The sequence below is a fragment of the Salvelinus namaycush genome, chromosome 20 (assembly GCF_016432855.1).
Source record: "Salvelinus namaycush isolate Seneca chromosome 20, SaNama_1.0, whole genome shotgun sequence".
Classification (NCBI taxonomy): Eukaryota; Metazoa; Chordata; class Actinopteri; order Salmoniformes; family Salmonidae; genus Salvelinus; species Salvelinus namaycush.
This window is the reverse complement of record NC_052326.1, coordinates 7,178,605-7,198,270: the sequence shown is the minus strand read 5'-3', so window position 1 is coordinate 7,198,270 and position 19,666 is coordinate 7,178,605. Positions and strand designations below refer to the sequence as shown.

The window sequence follows — 19,666 nt, the reverse complement described above, 5'->3', positions numbered from 1 at the left end:
AACCCATCACCCCGAGAACACCATTCCCACAGTGAAGCATGGTGGCGGCAGCATCATAATGTGGGGATGTTTTTCATCGGCAGGGACTGGGAAACTGGTCAGAATTGAAGGAATGATGGATGGTGCTAAATACAGGTAAATTCTTGAGGGAAACCTGTTTCAGTCTTCCAGAGATTTGAGACTGAGACTGAGGTTCACCTTCCAGCATACTGCTAAAGCAACACTTGAGTGGTTTAACGGGAAACATTTAAATGTCTTGGAATGGCCTAGTCAAAGCCCAGACCTCAATCCAATTGAGAATCTGTGGTATGACTTAAAGATTGCTGTACACCAGCAGGAACCCATCCAACTTCAAGGAGCTGGAGCAGTTTTGCCTTGAAGAATGGGCAAAAATCCCAGTGGCTAGATGTGCCAAGCTTATAGAGACATATCACAAGAGACTTGCAGCTGTACTTGTTGCAAACAGTGGCTCTACAAAGTATTGACTTTGGAGGGGTGAATAGTTATGCACGCTCAATTTTTCAGGTGTTTTGTCTTATTTCTTGTTTGTTTCACAATAAAAAATATGTTGCATCTTCAAAGTGGTAGGCATGTTGTGTAAATCAAATCATACAAACCCCCCCCCCAAAATCTATTTTAATTCCAGGTTGTAAAGGCAAGAAAATTGGAAAAATGCCAAGGGGGGTGGATACTTTTGTACTGTAGCTTAAAAAGCAATAGTAAGTGTATGCTGTATCGTAAGCTGTTAGTAGCCCATGTGCCTCACCCCAATAATTTGGTCTATTTTCACCTCTAAATTTCACCTACTGTTCTGACTTGGTGGTGCACATGTAGTCTATAACTTGTTTTTGAGAAATGTAATCATCGAATATTATAAGAGCTTTCATTGTCTGCTTATATTCCCCCTCTATTTATCTTATGATTCTGACTTGGTGTACAGGGAGAACACTGTAAGAGCGGCCCATGTTCGGAATTCTGTTGCTGTACATTTCAAAAGTGTTGAACAAATAGTTATTGACTACGTCCGTCCTAGCTCGCTCAATAATGTCTTTATCCAAAGTACGGATTACCTCTTATCCACTTGTCGTTCCCTTATGCCATAGTTTGTAAATCTCAATTGTGAGTAGAAACCCCATTTGTTTTTTTTAAAGGTAGTAAATGAGGCTGAATTAACTGTTTCGTTGACAGACAAGGCTCCACTGATAGCCAGTTGTAGCAGTGGTAAGGTGTTGGGACTGCTTTTGGGACTCTGCTGTCGGGACAGCTTTATGTAGGCCCTAACAGTTTGTGGGCACCGTTTGTCACCGTTAAAGTGCAATTAATGTATTGTTTAGTATTGTGTTGTGTAGGGGCTTTGCTGGCATGCATGCCATTTTTTTATTGCCTCACAAAGATTTTCTAATTTAAAATCGCCACTGCTCGGCACTAATTCAGACTGGGGCTAAAAGAACATATTCAATGATAATGTGCTTTTCTACACAGAAGATCATACACCATTATTGCCTGATGATCTTCTGAACTTCCCAATACGTTTCTGATGCATTTCAGTCAATTCAAACCATTCTTCCTTCAGATTGAAATACTGTCAAAAAAACCTCTCAGACTGATTTGTAATCAGTAGCGGTGTGTGGGTAAAATCACTGAGGAAGCCAAGCCAGTAAAAAAGCCATATTACAACCCATGTTGTGATAATTGCGTTGTTTGCTCTATAACCCATTCCTTCATACGCCACCATGATATACAATAAGGCCGTGGCAACAAAATACAACAGTCAGACAGTGGAGGAATAAATCCAACTACACATACAGTTGAAGGCGGAAGTTTACATACACCTTAGCCAACTACATTTAAACTCCGTTTTGTATCACAACTGGCCATGATTGGGAGTCCCACGGGGCGGCGCACAATTGGCCCAGCGTCGTCATCGTCCGGGTTAGGCTTTGGCCGGGGTAGGCTGTCATTATAAATAAGAATTTGTTCTTAACTGACTTGCCTAATTAAACAAAGGTTCAATTTAAAAAAAAAAGTGAAATACCTGAGTTTCTTTGTCTTTTAGTTTAGTGCCATAACAAGTGGTCCGTCGAGCCGGATATACTGTAGGTGTTCCCATGGATGGGGATCTCACCCTCAATGGCAACCCTCAGCCTGACTCCTCCAGAGCTGGGCCCGGCATATGTGAGATGCAAGCAAGTGGAACCTTCCCTGTCTTCACAGCAAATTGCAGCAAGCACACATCCAGCAGGAGCTAGGCCTGAAGAGGAGCATGTTTTGGTTGGAAAGAGCATGAGGGGGAAACAGCCCCCAGCCCATTTGAGAGACAATGACTTTTACCCCTACATAACCTAATCTCAGAAAATAATAGTTTTAAGTGCCGAGAGCACAGAAAGAGCACAGGAACGGGCAAATTCATACATGTACAACACCAGGCCATACACCTCAGCTCTCAATGCCCTGGATGCCAAGTATGGACAGCCCCATCAGCTTATGCAGAGTGATATTGGCAACATCCTCAATGTGTTACATGTGAGGGTAGGAGATGACACAGCCTTCCAAGAATTTGCTCTCTCCATCCATTCGCTCTCTCCATCCATTCGCTCTGTCCGCATGCTGCGGACATTGGAAGGTTACCAGGATGCTGAGCTCAAGTGTGGTTCACACTTGTAGACTGGTTGCTGGGTAAACTGCCATGATGGGTTGATTGAAAACTATTATAGGACATGGAGTAGCCAAAACCCTATACCCTCCAGAACCTGTCTGACTGGTTGCAGGTGAAAGCAAGGACCAGAAGACTCTCCTAGACAGCTTCTGTTCTCTACCAGGACAAGAGGGAGGTTAACTGGAAAGAACCACTGCGCCTGGGTACGACTAACAAGTTCCTGACCAGTGAACGTGACTACAAACAAGCTCTCCTCGTGGTAAGCAGCAAATTAAACCAGAACAAACAAGTTTAAATTCTATTGTCCTTACTGTGAAGGGGAAGAACACTTCCTAGGCTCATGTCTCGAGTTCTTCAGGATCGTCCTTCTGGTCAGCACCGACAAAGCCGAAATGGGGTTCCTTTACCTTGACTGTCCAAACCGTCACCACGAGTGATGTTAAAAGTGGTCAGAGTCATCCTACGTCATGGCGAGGAGGCGATGGAGACATATGCCATTCCAAATGACGGCTCTGAACGTTCCATCATTCTCCCTGCTGCTGCCTACTACCTTGGGTTAGAGGGTGAACCAGTGGTACTGAGCTTTCAAACTATACATCAAGGAAGCCTGTACAACATGGGCAGCGCCATTTGAGGACTGATACATAGGGATCTCGACACATCTCTATGTCTCAGAGGTGCCTGTAGTAAAAGGGACAGTTAACAAAAAAGTGTGAAAACAATGAGAGTTTTCTATAGCCGTCCCCAAAATCAGTCTCTGCTGGTTTTGCTCTTGTTCCACAAAGGTTCTCTCCCTCCAAGGCCCCTTCCTATGGCGTACAAGCCAACTCCTTATCCTCCAGTGACAGGGGGGTCAGATCCTCAGTGTTCCGACAGATGGCAAACCATACCTCCTTCCTCCAATTGCAATTCAGGCACGCCGCCCTCCTCCAAAACAACCACCCATGGTGCCTCTGCCTGACCAGACCCAGTCACTCCCAATGTGCTCCTCATGGGGAGGTGCAACAGCTCTCTGCCCCAAGCCATCTATGCTGACAGTGGTCTTGTTGGTCGATGGAGCTGGTGCCATAGAAATCCTGGCTGACCACTTACGGGCTAACATCGACCCTTCCCAGACCAGTGGCCCGTCTGAGGTAGGGTCAAGATGAGATCTGTGTGAGGTCAAGATCAAACCAGGTGGATCAAAAGCGAAACTAGAAGAGAGACTGCTCTTGGGTGCGGCTGTAGAACAGGCTCTAATATTTCTCAAACTTTTTTGGTTAACTGTCCCTTTAATTGCACGAAACCCCAAGTCTCTCTCCTTATCCTTGTCCTCTAACTGGGATACCGGCACCTGTATCAACTCCTACCTCATCCAGTGCATTTCAAATAGGCAACCTGCCATAACGCCTGCAATTAACAAGTGGACTTCTGTCTGGTGATGTCCACAAAGCAAAGACTGCATGTGACAAACCAGTATACGACTTGCAACATGGTCAAGCAAGTTTATGTTCAAGACAGTTGACTAAAGAACAACTGATTTAGAACCAAGGAGTTAACTCAAGTCAGCACAAAGACAACAGGAGCACTCCCTCTGCTATTTCAGTACCATCTCAACTTAAGCATTTAAATATCATCAAATCAACAAGGCTATATATGCTTAGTTGAATACACTGAAACAAACTTAAAAGAACCCCCCCCAAAAAGATACAGTGTTGCTAATGTGGTGTGTGTGTGCGCGCAAGTAAAAGCCAATGCCATCCTCTCTTCCATGTTGGCAAAACGGTTTACAGCTCTGTTATACAGTACACTTTTTGTTTTTGTTGTCATAGGCTACCTAGCTAAAACACTTTCTAGCCTAACTTTCTCACATTGGCAACAATTAACCAGCTAAGTTAGCTAACTAGTTAACATGAGCCTAAAAGGTCTAGGCTACATCTAGGCTACATATTGAACTTCAATTGTCTCAGGCCAGTGGCACAACATCATAATTTATGGTTAGATCAGAATCGCTGTCATAATCATTAGCCTGTACAGAGAATTAAGTCAAAACCACAAGTCCAAAATCCCCATCTGCAGCACTAGGACAACCCACAGTTGAGCTCAGCTCAACGCTGATTGGCTAATTCTTTAATACTTTTCTTATCAAGAAAGGCTGACATCAATCAATCAAACACTACGACTGCAACATGTCATACTCTTTTGGTTCAGACTGCATCAGATACATGGGCTACACATACCGAGACAGAGGGGTGCTGTTTCCTTCGCTCTGGTGATTTCTCCGGTGAGATTCAGTCAATTGCGAATTGACGGGAAATTATGAAAACACAGAGAGACGAAAGATTCATTATTTTCTATATTATCATTTTTTTATTGGTCAAATATTTGGGGAAGCCTGGCTTCCCTTGGCATCCATGAGTACACACCAATGTTTGTAATAGACTGTCATTGCCCCAATTAAAAAGTCAACATTGGCCATTGATTACATCCCTTTTTTTTTACATGGTGGGGTCACAATTTCTTTTAAATATCAAAATAGGGTCACAGGTCAAAACATTTTGGAAACCCCTGGATTATACTGTATAAGACACGCACGCGCACGGACACGCACACACACACGGACACCTACGACTGCTGTGTCAGTAGTGTACTCCAGGGGAATGCACTGAGGTCTAACATTCTGAGCACTGAGGACAAACTCGTTTTTTAATAAATAAACTAGTTTTGTAATAGCACCTAATACTGCATCTCTATAAATACTAAAAATATCAAGAGAGAGGCTGGATTCATGTTCAACTACAAAACAATGGAAAACAGAAAGGAAAACATCGCACACTGCTGCTCGTGCTCCCAGGTGATATTTATTAAGAATGTTTCGACCCTTAGGTCTTCATCAGGCATCCATATCCCAGGTGGGGGTGGAAGGTCCTATATATAGGGGCAGTACTCACTGACATCACTTCCTGAAACAGGAGGTAACATTCTTTAATTTCTAACATAGTTTCACAAGGTTAACATTCAATGTATCAAAATATATGATCATACACAGGGAATGTGATCAATATTCACAGTAATATACATATAATATTCAATTAGGATAAACATTTTTTTTTTTACATACTGAAACTATAAAAACAGTTTCAAGTCAAACTCCTCATTAAGGCCAAGAGGAGACAGTGAGCCTGTGGATCCAGAAAGATTCCCATTTGAAGAAGTTTCCTCTCAATGTCCCCTCCCCTGCGTGACATCTTGACCATTTCTATTCCAATGTATCTCAGAGAGCTAATAGGATGTCCAGCTTGTACAAAATGAGCAGCAAACAGATTTATTTCAAGTACAAAACAATGTCATTGTTCACTGAACTGCACATGTTTAAATGCATGTTTGCGCAACAATCCTTTTGTGTGTGTGCGTGTGTTTCCTGTATCTTAATCTGCCGTGCACTGGGGGTAAAGGAAATGACTGTGGTTTCATGGCAATGACGTGTGTCATTGCTGTTTTACCTTCAATTGACAGGAAACACCTAAATCTGACTCCAGCCTAGGATTGCAGAGGATGGGTATATTACTGGAATCTTTCTAAGTTTACTACCAGTATTTTGGTAACTTTCAGGTTTTTGGGAGAATTTTATGAGAGGACATCTAGTGGCCTTTTGGGGTGCTTCAGATTATCACAGGTATCTTATCTCTGAAACTCTGTGTGGCCTTATCACATGTAAAATATTTAAAATAATCAAATAAGATAATTTTTTTATATAAAAGAAATGACAAAGCTATAAAACATTTTCCTAAATATAAACCATCAACTTGAATACAATGATGGGTTTTAGCATGAAATATCCTTTACACACTTCTTTTTATTTTACTATGTCAATATGTCTTTGTTGTAAATGTTTTGATGCCTGCCCCTGACCCTGAGCCTGCCTGCCGTCCTGTACCCTTGCTCCACCTCTGGATTACCGACCTCTGCCTGAACCGACCCTGAGCCTGCCTGCCATCCTGTACCTTTCCCCCACTACTCTGGTTATTGACCCCTGACTGCCTTGACCTGTTGTTTGCATCCCCTGTTGCTGTAATGAACATTGTTACTCCGACACAGTCTGCATCTGGGTCTTACCTTCAAACTCAAACCTGATAGTACGAACTGGCCATGACTGACCCAGCAGACCCAGGCCAGCTGCGCGATGCCATCTCCTCCCAAGGAGCCACCATCGGGAGGCACGAGGAACTGCTTCGTGGCCTTATGGAAGGGGACCAAACGTTGGCTGAACGACATGACCGGGCTTTGGGCAGTTTGCTGGAGTAGTTCCGTGGGTTGTCTGGGAGGCAGTCTACCACGGTGCTAACCCCAAAGCCCCTCAGTAACCCAGCTGCTAGCAGCTCCGTCTCATCGGCCACTCTGCCTTCTCGGGAGCCCAGTTTACCCAACCCGGAACGCTTCAATAGAGAGTTTAGCACCGGTCAGGTGTTTCTAGCTCAGTGTGCCCTCATTTTCGAGCTCCAAGATAGCTCTCATGACACTGATATACGGGAGGGCTTTCACCTGGGCTACTGCTGTATGGGAACAACAGCAGGCCATATGCGTTAGTCTGGAGGGGTTCGTGGGAGAGGTGAAGAAGGTTTTTACGCCCCGTTCTCTGGGAGAGAAGCTGCCCGGAAGCTAATCCAGCTTCGGCAGGACTCCTACAGTGTGGCCGACTATGCGGTGGATTTCCGCACATTGGCAGCGGAGAGTGCTTGGAACAAGGAAGCACTGTTCGATATGTTCCTGCACAGCGTCTCGGAGGAGGTCAAGGACGAGCTTTCTGCTTGGGAGTTACCTACGGATCTCGATTCCCTCATCGCTTTGACCATCCGAATCGATGGGCAACTACAGGAACGACGGAGGGAGAGGAAATTCGACTTCCTCACATGTCCAGGGATTCCACCTTGCCTCAGAGTTATCCCGGAAGTCCCCGACAATCCCGTTACCGAAAGAACCCGAGGCTTCCCGACCTTTCCCGAGAGTCGCAAAGACGGCTGAGTCACCGCTTCCCCGAGCCTATGCAACTAGGTAGAGCTGGGCTATCGCCAGCGGCATTGGCAATACAGGATCAACACAAAGAGTTGTCTGTATTGCGGGTCTCTTGGTCATTTTGTGTCTTATTGTCCTTTAAAAAGGTCAGGCTCACTGGTAGAAGCGAGTACTCTGGTGGGCCATAGGGAGAACTTTCCTGCTTCCCTTGCTCACACCCCTTTTCATGCCATTCTGCTGTGGGGAATCCAGTCTCAATCTCTCCGGGTCCTCATTGACTCTGGGGCAGATAAGAGCTTTTTGGATGCTACCCTGGCTTCCGAGCTGAACATCCTCACTCAGCCTTTGTCCACTCCCATGGATGTTAGAGCGCTGGACAGGTGCTCTATAGGCCGGGTCACTCACATTACCACTCCCATCAACCTATGGGTGTCAGGGAATCACAGCGAGATTATTCAATTCCTGCTCATCAAGTCTCCTCAGATTCCCGTGGTATTGGGATTCTCCTGGCTCCAGTGACACAATCCCCTCATCAACTGGTCTACGGTCTACGAGTCCGTTCTGCCACGCCCAGTGTCTAAAGTCAGTGCAACCTACCCCAGGACGTCTTCCTGGGGGCTCGGAAGGTGCCCCGGACCTCTCCACCATGTGTTCAACAAGGCCCGGGCCACTTCGCTTCCGCCGCACCAACCATATGATTGCGGGATTGACCTTCTCCCTAGCACCAGTCCGTCCCGGGGACACCTGTACTCACTGTCGGGACCGGAGACCAAGGCTATGGACACCTACATCGGGGACTCCCTAGCTGCAGGATTTATACGTACTTCGTCTTCTCCCGCCGGCGCAGGGTCGTTCTTTGTGGAGAAAAAGGACAAGACCCTTCGCCCGTGCATCGACTACCTGGGACTCAATGACATAACGGTGAACAACCGTTACCCGCTACCACTCAAAATGGTCATGCCATTTTGCCTCACCTATGACACTGCTGTGTTCCAGGCTCTGGTAAATGATGTCCTCCGCAACATGTTGAACCGGTTCGTATTTTCTACATTGATGACATCCTCATCTTCTCCCGCTCCCCCAAGAACATGTGCTCCACGTCCGGCAGGTTCTTCAATGCCTCCCGGAGAACCAGCTGTTTGTTAAGGCAGAGAAGTGCGAGTTCCATCGCTCCACCATCCCCTTTCTGGGGTACATCATCTCTGCTTTGAGTGTCCAGATGGATTCTGGGAAGGTGAGGGCGGTGGTGGATTGGCCCCAGCCGTCGTCCAGGGTGCAGCTGCAACGTTTACTGGGGTTTACCGACTTCTATCACCACTACATCCGGGGTTACAGCACCCTGGCTTCCCCCCTGTCAGCACTCACCTCTCCCAAGGTTCCGTTCACATGGTCCCCTGCTGCTGACCGGGCGTTCCGGGACCTCAAACATTGCTTCACCACTGCACCCATTCATGGTTCATCCTGACCCTTCCCGCCAGTTTGTGGTGGAGGCCGACGCGTCGGATGTAGGAGTGTGGGCGGTCCTGTCCCAGCGTTCTGCCCTGGACCTGAAGCTACATCCCTGCACCTTCTCTCATCGCCTCAACACAACAGAGAAAAAATACAATGTGGGAAATCGTGAGCTTCTCGCAGTGAAGATGGAGTTGGAGGAATGGAGGCACAGGCTGGAAGGGGCGGAAACACCTGTTCATCGTATGGTCCGACCACAAAAATCTGGAGTATCCCCGCACCGCGAAATGCCTCAACTCCAGGCAAGCAAGTTGGGCCCTGCTGTTCACACGGTTCAACTTCTCCCTCTCATATCGGCAGGGTTTCAAGAATGTTAAGCCGGATGCACTGTCTCGCCATTATAGCCCCACGGCTATTACCTCGGAGCCCGAGACCATCCTTCCCACCTCGTGCCTGGCGACGGTACTCAGCTGGGCTATAGGGAAACAGGTCCGGGAGGCACAGCGTTCCCAGCCGCACCCCGGGGGCGTCCAGAGAACCTGATGTTTGTGCCTGACGCGGTCCGCTCCACGGTCCTGGAGTGGGCCCACTCCTCCAGACTGGCCTGTCACCCGGGCTCCCGCCGGACCCTGGCTTTTGTGCGACAGCGCTTTGGTGGCACACCATGGACTCTGACGTCGGCCCTCCTCAAGACCACCTCCAGGCATCGATGACAAGCAGATCGCCATCGGACCCGGCTCCCCGGTATCGTCTTGGGCAGAAGGTATGGCTATCCACCCAGGATCTGCCCATCTGGGTGGAATCCCGCAAACTCTCCCTCCGGTTTATCGGCATATTTCCCATCTGCAAAATTATTAGCCCCTCTGCTGTTCGTCTTCTGTTGCCCCGTACCCTTCGTATACATCCCACCTTTCATGTGTCCTTTAATGTCTCACAGCCCTTTGTCTCCTGTTTCCAGGCCCAACCCTGTCCCCCGTCCCATCGACAGCCAACCGGCTTACACGGTGAGGCGTCTCCTGAATGTTCGACCTCGGGGCAGGGGGTTCCAGTATCTGGTTGACTGGGAGGGTTATGGCCCGGAGGAGAGGTGCTGGGTCCTCGCCAGGGACATGCTGGATCCAGGCCTCATCACGGATTTTTAACGCTGACACCCCAGTCAACCAGGTATGTGCACAGGTAGGATGCCTGGTGGCGCCCTTAGGGGGGGGGGGGGGGGGGGGGGGGGGTACTGTCACACCCTGATCTGTTTCACCTGTTTCAACTGTCTTTGTGATTGTCTCCACCCCCCTCAAGGTGTAGTCCATCTTCCCCATTAACCCCTGTTGCCAGTTAGTCTTACTGGTCAAGTCAACCAGCGGTTTTCTCGGCTCCTGCTTTTCCCCAGTCTCTCTTTTTCTCACCCTCCAGGTTTTGACCCTTGCCTGTCCTGTCTCTGAGCCCGTCTGCCTGACCACTCTGCCTGACCCTGAGCCTTGCCGTCCTGTACCTTTCCCCCACTACTCTGGTTATCGACCCCTGCCTGCCTTGACCTGTCGTTTGCCTGCCCTGTTGCTGTAATAAACATTGTTACTCCGACACAGTCTGCATCTGGGTCTTACCTTCTAACCTGATAATTAGGATATTTTTTCTTTAACCAAATGGTCTATCCACTAGAAACTCATGGAAAAAATGGACACAGATATAAAAAATAAACAAACTTTTAAAAAAGTTATTCAAGTATAAATGACCAAAGTTACCATAGAATGCCACAGATTACTATAGGTAACTTTGGTAAATGAATGGTAGCTTTGCAACCCTACTCCGACTTAACCCCTCACTATAGGCCTGACCTGTTTATCAAATCAAACATTATTTGTCACATGCGCTGAATACAACAGGTGTAGACCTTCCCGTGAATTGCTTAACCAACAATGTAGTTCAAGAAAGAGTTAAGAAAATATTTACCAGATAAACTAAAGTAAAAACAAATAAGTAACACAATAAAATAACAATAACGAGGCTAGAGTTGAAGTCGGAAGTTTACATACACCTTAGCCAAATACATTTAAACTCAGTTTTTCACAATTCCTGACATTTAATCCTAGTAGAAATTCCCTGTCTTAGGTCAGTTAGGATCACCACCTTATTTTAAGACTGTGAAATGTCAGAATAATAGTAGAGAGAATGATTTATTTCAGCTTTTATTTCTTTCATCACATTCCCAGTGGGTCAGAAGTTTACATACACTCAATTAGTATTCGGTAGCATTGCCTTTAAATTGTTTAACTTGGGTCAAAAGTTTTGGGTAGCCTTCCACAAGGTTCCCATAATAAGTTGGGTGAATTTTGTCCCATTCATGCTGACAGAGCTGGTGTAACCGAGTCAGGTTTGTAGGCCTCCTTGCTCGCACACGCTTTTTCAGTTCTGCCCACAAATGTTCTATGGGATTGAGGTCAGGGCTTTGTGATGGCCACTCCAATACCTTGACTTTGTTGTCCTTAAGCCATTTTGTCACAACTTGGAAGTATCCTTGGGGTACTTGTCCATTTGGAAGACCCATTTGTGACCAAGCTTTAACTTCCTGACTGATGTCTTGAGATATTGCTTCAATACATCCACATAATTTCCCTCCCTCATGATGCCATCTTTTTGTGAAGTGCACCAGTCCCTCCTGCAGCAAAGCACCCCACAACATGATGCTGTCACCCCAGTTCTTCACGGTTGGGATGGGGTTCTTCGGCTTGCAAGCCTCCCCCTTTTTCCTCCAAACATAACGATGGTCATTATGGCCAAACTGTTCTATTTTTGTTTCCTCAGACCAGAGGACATTTCTCCAAAAAGTACAATCTTTGTGCCCATGTGCAGTTGCAAACCGTAGTCTGGCTTTTTTATGGCGGGTTTGGAGCAGTGGCTTCTTCCTTGCTGAGCGGCCTTTCAGGTTATGTCGATATAGAACTCGTTTTACTGTGGATATAGATGCTTTTGTACCCGTTTCCTCCAGCATCTTCAAAAGGTCCTTTCCTGTTGTTCTGAGATTGATTTGCACTTTTCGCACCAAAGTACGTTCATCTCCAGGAGACAGAACGCTTCTCCTTCCTGAGCGGTATGATGGCTGCGTGGTCTCATGGTGTTTATACTTGCGTACTATTGTACAGATGAACGTGGTACCTTCAGGCACTTGGAAATTGCTCCCAAGGATGGACCAGACTTGTGGAGGTCTACAATTTTTTTCTGAGGTCTTGGCTGATTTCTTTTGATTTTCCCATGATGTCAAGCAAAGAGGCACTGAGTTTAAAGGTAGGCCTTGAAATACATCCACAGGAGCACCTCCAATTGACTCAAATCATGTCAATTAGCCTATCAGAAGCTTCTAAAGCCATGACATAATTTTCTGGAATTTTCCAAGCTGTTTAAAGGCACAGTCAACTTAGTGTAAGTACATTTCTGACCCACTGGAATTGTGATACAGTGAATTATAAGTGAAATAATCTGTCTGTAAACAATTGTCTGGAAAAATGACTTGTGTCATGCACAAAGTAGATGTCCTAACCGACTTGCCAAAACTATAGTTTGTTAACAAGAAATTTGTGGAGTTATTGACAAACTCGTTTTGATGACTCCAACCGAAGTGTATGTAAACGTCCGACTTCAACTGTATATACAGGAGGTACCGGTACCGGGTCAATGTACAGGTTAGTCGAGGTCATTTGTACATTTGTACCTCTGTAAGGGTGTGTGTGTGTGTGTGTGTGTGTGTGTGTGTGTGTGTGTGTGTGTGTGTGTGTGTGTGTGTGTGTGTGTGTGTGTGTGTGTGTTCGTGCATGTGGTGCATGTACAGTATGGCATGCATGGCCAGTAGCAGGTGTTCAGTTAGGGGCAGGAGGGCTCGTTTGAACCATGGCAGATTTACATTGTTGTGGAGCCACAGAGCTAGTAGACAGCTATTGCAAAAAGCTTCCAGCCTCTTCTGGGCAATTCTGGGAGATGTCAGGACTTTTTATTGTGGCCTATATTAAGACAACATTAACATTCCCACGTGTGTGTTTTGAGGAAAATAGGAGCATGTGACATGGATGTTGCTCTAATCCTGCTTACTGAGCTTAGAGACGAGAGAGAGAGAGAGAGAGAGAGAGAGAGAGAGAGAGAGAGAGAGAGAGAGAGAGAGAGAGAGAGAGAGAGAGAGAGAGAGAGAGAGAGAGAGAGAGAGAGAGAGAGAGAGAGAGAGAGAGAGAGAGAGAGAGAGAGAGAGAGAGAGAGAGAGAGAGAGAGAGAGAGAGAGAGAGAGAGAGAGAGAGAGAGAGAGAGAGAGAGAGAGAGAGAGAGAGAGAAAAAGTGAGTGAAGAAAAGCCCTTGGGAGAGAGAGAGAGAGGGAGGAAGGAGGCGCAGAGATGGATCGAGGGATAATAAGTAAGAGAGGAAAGAAAGAGAGATGGCCCATCCAGAGACAAGAAAAATACAGGGCTAGATGTCAACTCTCATAAAATCACAACAATCATGTTCACTCACGGAGTGGCTTTTTAAACGCCATCCAAAAACCATCCCGTCTGGACTCTAACTTGGCAGTGGCTGATTCTCGTTTTCATATGAATGGATGTTGTCTCTAACAAAAAAGCTAAATTGTTTATTTGTTACCACAAATCAACATGTTTGTTTTACCACAACCATCATCAGTACCTGATGAAGGATTATTTCGGTCGGCACCCAGAACCTAATCTCACGTGTGCGATAGCCAGCTACTCGATGCAATGGTATAAACAGTCTATCACAAGAGACTAGATTAGGGATAGCTGTTATTATATAGCCTCATCATTAAGCCATACATGGAATGACAACGATAGAAGAGTTGGCAACAGCACATAGGTGTATGGAATGAGACTAGTCATAACGTCACTTCCCAAACGATGTACATTTGTATCTGAAGTAGCTCTAGTCTCTCTGTCCGTGTGTCTTTCTGAAGTAGCATACAGTAGCTGTTGTCTAATCCTTGTCCTGTCTGTGCGTCTTGGTGTGTTGGCCAAAACCTATGCCCGTTGTCTGCGTGTTCCCTCTCTCTGTGTGTGTCTGTGTGTGTCCTGTCCGTGTGTGTCTGTATCTTGGCCCACTTGGCCCACTTGGCCCAGTCTTACCTGCAGATGGCTGTGTCTGCGGGCGGCCTCTGCCATTTCCCACTGGCTGAGGGACTTGGCAGCACCACCGATGGGCGTGCTCCACCCACTGAGCCCCATCTCGAGACCCATTTCCCTCACCTCGATCTCCTCATAAGGGTTTGGCAGGTTGCTGGAGCTCTTACCTAAAGGATCAAAGTGGGAAAAGGGTATTATCCTTAATCATTTTAATGTCATGCACGGTGCATTCGGGAAAGAATTCAAACCCCTTGACTTTCACATTTTTTTACGTTACAGCCTTATTCTAAAATTGATTACATTTATTTAGTTATTTATCAATCTACATACAATACCCCATAATGACAAAGCAAAAACAGGTTTTTAGACATTTTTGAAAACTTATTTACATAAGTTTTCAGACGCTTTGCTATGAGACTCGAAATTTAGCTCAGGTGGATCCTGTTTCCATTGATCATCCTTGAGATGTTTCTACAACTTGATTGGAGTCCACCTGTGGTAAATTCAATTTATTGGACGTGATTGGAAAGGCACATACCTGTCTATATAAGGTCTCACAGTTGACAGAGCATGTCAGAGCAAAAACCAAGCCATGAGGTCGAAGGAATTGTCCGTAGAGCTCCAAGACAGGATTGCTTTCGAGGCACAGATTCCAGAAGGACAACCATCTTTGCAGCACTCCACCAATCAGGCCTTTATGGTAGAGTAGCCAAACGAAAGCCACTCCTCAGTAAAAGGCACAAGACAGCCCACTTGGAGTTTGCCAAAAGGCACCTAAAGACTCTCAGACCATGAGAAACACATTTCTCTGATCTGATGAAATTAAGATTTAACTTTTTGGCCAAGCGTCACGCTGTGGGGATGTTTGTTAGCGGCAGTGACTGGGTGTTTAGTCAGGATCGAGGGAAAGATGAATGGAGCAAAGTACAGAGAGATCCTTCCAAGATTCACCTTCCAACAGGACAGCGAGCCTAAGCACAAAGCCAAGACAACGCAGGGGTGGCTTCGGGAGAAGACTCTGAATGTCCTTGAGTAGCCCAGCCAGAGCCCGGAGATGAACCCAATCTCTAGAGAGACCTGAAAATAGCTGTGCAGTGACACTCCCCATCCAACCTGACAGCGCTTGAGAGGATCTGCAGAGAAGAATGGGAGACATTCCCCAAATATAGGTATGCCAAGCTTGTAGCGTCATACCCAAGAAGACTCAAGGCTGTAATCGCTGCCAAAGGTGCTTCAACAAAGTACTAAGTAAAGGGTCTGAATACTTATTGTTGTGTACCGTGGACAAGCCACCAGGGGGAGACCCGTCGGAGGGGACAGAAGGACGACCCCACCACCGTGGGGTCACCTCGCATGGATCTGCTCAGGTCAAGAGGAGTCGATGCCAACAGCGGGCCCCGGAGACAAGCTGGGCTACGCAATAAACTACGTCACCTCCTGTTGGGCCCACAGCGAACTACCAGTACCCATGGTCCTGGTGAACGTCGACGGTCACGACACCCACACCCACACTGATGGATTACGGGAGTGTGGTAACGCTCGTAAAAGCCCGCCTGCCGGCCCATCTGACCGACCGTGGTGAGGAGATGTCCATCTCCTGTGTCCACGTCGACACCAAGCGGTATTTGACCGGGCAGGCCACCATCGTGACGCCACAAAGAAGCTGCCAGACCAACGAGAGTGGGGACGGACCGGAGCCTGCGCAGCCCGGAAGTAAGTGGTTGCCAGACCCGGAATTAGGGTCCAACGGGGCGCCGGAACCAACCTTACCTGGTGAATAACCTGAGGAGGAGCCCATGCTCCCCCTCCTCAATTTTGAGGGAAACACTGAGACACCTGCCCTGATCCCCCTGAAGGGACAGTTCGGGACCACCCAGTGGGAGGATTTGAACTTGAAAGCCGCCGCAGCCCAAGTGATAGCAGTGGATCAGGGCAAAAAGCACACTTCCGGAACCCGCTGGTTCCCCTACCAATCGTCGGAGTGCCGTTTGAACGCATCGCCGTGGACATAGTGGGCCCCCTAGTAATAACGGCCCGAGGACACCGGTACATCCTGGTAATAGTGAATATGCCACCCGATATCCCGAGGCCATTCCCCTATCGGCGGCAGTCTCCAAGGGAATCGCCTGGGAGCTGTTCCACCTCTTCAGCCTGGTATGCATCCCGAACGAGATCCTGACCGACCAAGGTACCAAGTTCATGTCCCGACTAATGAAAGCGTTGTGTGCTCTCCTACAGATAAAGCAGATCCAGACTTCCCTCTTTCACCTGTAGACGGATGGGCTCGTTGAAAGGTTCAATAAGACGCTCAAACAAATGCTGCGGAAGGTCATTGAGTGGGACGGGAAGAACTGGGACCAGGTACTACCCCACCTAATGATCTCAATCCGAGAAGTGCCCCAAGCCTCCACTGGGTTTTCCCCTTTTGAACTCCTCTACGGGAGGAGACCACGCGACCTACAGGATCTCACCAAGGAGGTGTGGAAAGCCCAGCCGACCCCCTTACGCAGCATAGTGTAACACGTAAAAAGGATGAGGGAGCGGATGACAGCCATATGGCCAGTGGTAAGGGAACATTTGGAGAAGGCCCAGCGTGCCCATTCCAAGATCTACAGGTGCTAGTTTTAATCCCCAACTTTGCGGTTATAGCCTCCCCCCTTACCAATCTGACCAGGGCCCGCCTCCCAAAAACAGTGAAGGGTCCGGATGAGGCCGAAGCGGCATTCAGGTCCCTGAAGGAAGCCCTGTGCTCCCATCCGATTCTCGTGACATATCACATTATGGAAATGTGATATTTCAGGTTTGTATTTTTAATACATTTGCCAAAATCTCAAAAAATCGGTTTTTGCTTTGTCATTATGGGTTATTGTGTATAGATTGATGAGGGGGGAAACAATTGAACCATTTTAGAATAAAGCTGTAACATAACAAAATGTGGAAAAAGTCAAGGGGTCTGAATACTTTCCAAATGCAATGTATTTGGAGCAGCCTTCTATGTAGTTCAAAAAAGAAAAGGCGATAGCGCCACCCATAAAAGGCCACAACAGTTTATTCCAAATAATTGTGCTATTATTTATTAAAAGCTGAAGCATTTTGACCATGAAGTCAAAGCCAGCCTTGTATGTACTTTAATTATCAAGAAAAATCTTACTTCGGGGGATGGGGGCCGAGTGGTCCATGGGGGTCTGGGGGCCCCCAGGGACCATCAGTTGTCCGGTGGAATAGGTAGTGGTGTTGGAGGGGAGCGCAGCGAGGGGCATGGTTGGGAAGTGGCCCCCTCCTCCTCCCAGACCTGGGGTAGGGCTGTGACAGTTGACTCCTCTGAAGGCACTGTGAGAGTTGATGTCCTCCATGGAACGACAGAAGGTTTTGGGCACTGTTGCGGAAGGAGAGGAGAGGGAGAAGAGTGAACAAAATGTGTGTGTTTATTACATGTTCGTATTAGCTAAGGGACCATGGAGATTAATTGACCGTATGACACACAAAACACACACACAACCCCACCCCATTCCACCCCCTCCCCGCATTCACCCCACACCCCCGTACCTGAGTACTGGTTGTTAGAGCAGGGAGAGAGAGATGACCGGGTCAGGAGTCTCATGTTGCCATGGTTTGACATATTGTTGTTGACATGTTGTCGTACTGACGACAGAGGATTGATGGGCACCTCCACCACATACGTAGCCGGGACATACAGGGGTTTGGCTTTACTGGCTGCCCCAATCCTCCGAACCTGGTAATCAAAATATATACACTGAACAAAAATATAAACTCAAAATGCAACAATTTCAAAGATTTTACTGAGTTACAGTTCATAAGGAAATCAGTCAATTGAAATAAATAAATTATGCCCTAATCTATGGATTTCACAGGTATGCATCTATTAGTCACAGACACCTTTAAAAAAGTAGTGGCGTGGATCAGAAAACCAGTCAGTATCTGGTGTGACCGCCATTTGCCTCAAGCAGCATGACACATCTCCTTCGCATAGTGTTGATCAGGCTGTTGATTGTGGCCTGTGGAATGTTGTCTCACTCCTTTTCAATGACTGTGTGAAGTCACTGGATATTGGCGGGAACTGGAACACGCTGTCGTACACATAGATCCAGAGCATCCCAAACATGCTCAATGGGTGACATGTCTGGTGAGTATGCATTTTCAGCTTCGTAAAATTGTGTATAGATCCTTGCGACATGGGGCAGTGCATTATCATGCTGAAACATGAGGTGATGGCGGCGGATGAATGGCACGACAATGGGCCTCAGGATCTCGTTACGATATCTCTGTGCATTCAAATTGCCATCGATAAAATACAATTGTGTTCGTTGTCCGTAACCCCCCGAACCCCTCTTTTACGCTACTGCTACTCTCTGTTCATCATATATGCATAGTCACTTTAACCATATCTACATGTACATACTACCTCAATCAGCCTGATTAACCGGTGTCTGTATGTAGCCTCTTTTAACTGTTGTTTTATTTCTTTACTTACCTATTGTTCACCTAATACATTTTTTGCACTATTGGTTAGAGCCTGTAAGTAAGCATTTCACTGTAAGGTCTACACCAGTTGTATTCGGAGCACGTGACAAATAAACTTTGATTTGATTTATGCCTGCCCATACCATAACCCCACCGCCACCATGGGGCACTCTGTTCACAACATTGACATCAGCAAACCGCTTGCCCATACGACGCCATCTGCCCGGTTCAGTTGAAACCGGGATTCATCCATGAAGAGCACACTTCTCCATCGTGCCAGTGGCCATCGAAGGTGAGCATTTGTCCATTGAAGTTGGTTACGACGTCGAACTGCAGTCAGGTCAAGACCCTGGTGAGGACAACGAGCTTGCAGATGAGCTTCCCTGAGATGGTTTCTGACAGTTTGTGCAGAAATTCTTTGGTTGTGCAAACCCACAGTTTCAACAGCTATCCGGGTGGCTGGTCTCAGACGATCCCACAGGTGAAGAAGCCGGATGTGGAGGTCCTGGGCTGGCGTGGTTACACATGGTCTGCAGTTGTGAGGCCAGTTGGGCGTATTGCCAAATTCTCTCAAATTACATTGGAGGCGGCTTATGGTAGAGAAATTAACATTAAATTCTCTGGCAACAGCTCTGGTGGACATTCCTTCAGTCAGCATGCCAATTGCAAGCACATTCAAAACTAGAGGCATCTGTGGTATTGTGTTGTGTGACAAAACTGCACATTTTAGAGGGGCCTTTTATTGTCCCCAGCACAAGGTGCACTTGTGTAAAGATCATGCTGTTTAATCTGCTTCTTGATATGCCACACCTGTCAGGTGTATGGGTTATCTTGGCAAAGGAGAAATGCTCACTGACAGAGATGCAAACAAATTTGTGTACAAAATTTGAGAGAAACAAGTTTCTTGTGCGTATGGACAATTTCTGGGATCTTTTATTGCAGCTCATGAAACATGGGACCAACACTTTACATGTTGTGTTTATAT

General features: G+C 46.9%; 1 protein-coding gene across 1 annotated transcript in view; it reads right to left on the bottom strand.

Annotated features, from left to right (window-relative positions):
* Positions 1-19,666, bottom strand: part of LOC120065648 (rho GTPase-activating protein 15-like) — a 56,200-nt gene that overhangs the window by 35,898 nt on the left and 636 nt on the right. Inside the window, exons 2-4 of the mRNA XM_039016712.1 lie at positions 17,746-17,932; positions 17,351-17,575; positions 14,203-14,366 (exon numbers count right to left, since the gene is read on the bottom strand). Of these exons, the coding sequence (XP_038872640.1) occupies positions 14,203-14,366; positions 17,351-17,575; positions 17,746-17,932 (576 nt within the window). The remainder of the gene's footprint in view (positions 1-14,202; positions 14,367-17,350; positions 17,576-17,745; positions 17,933-19,666) is intronic.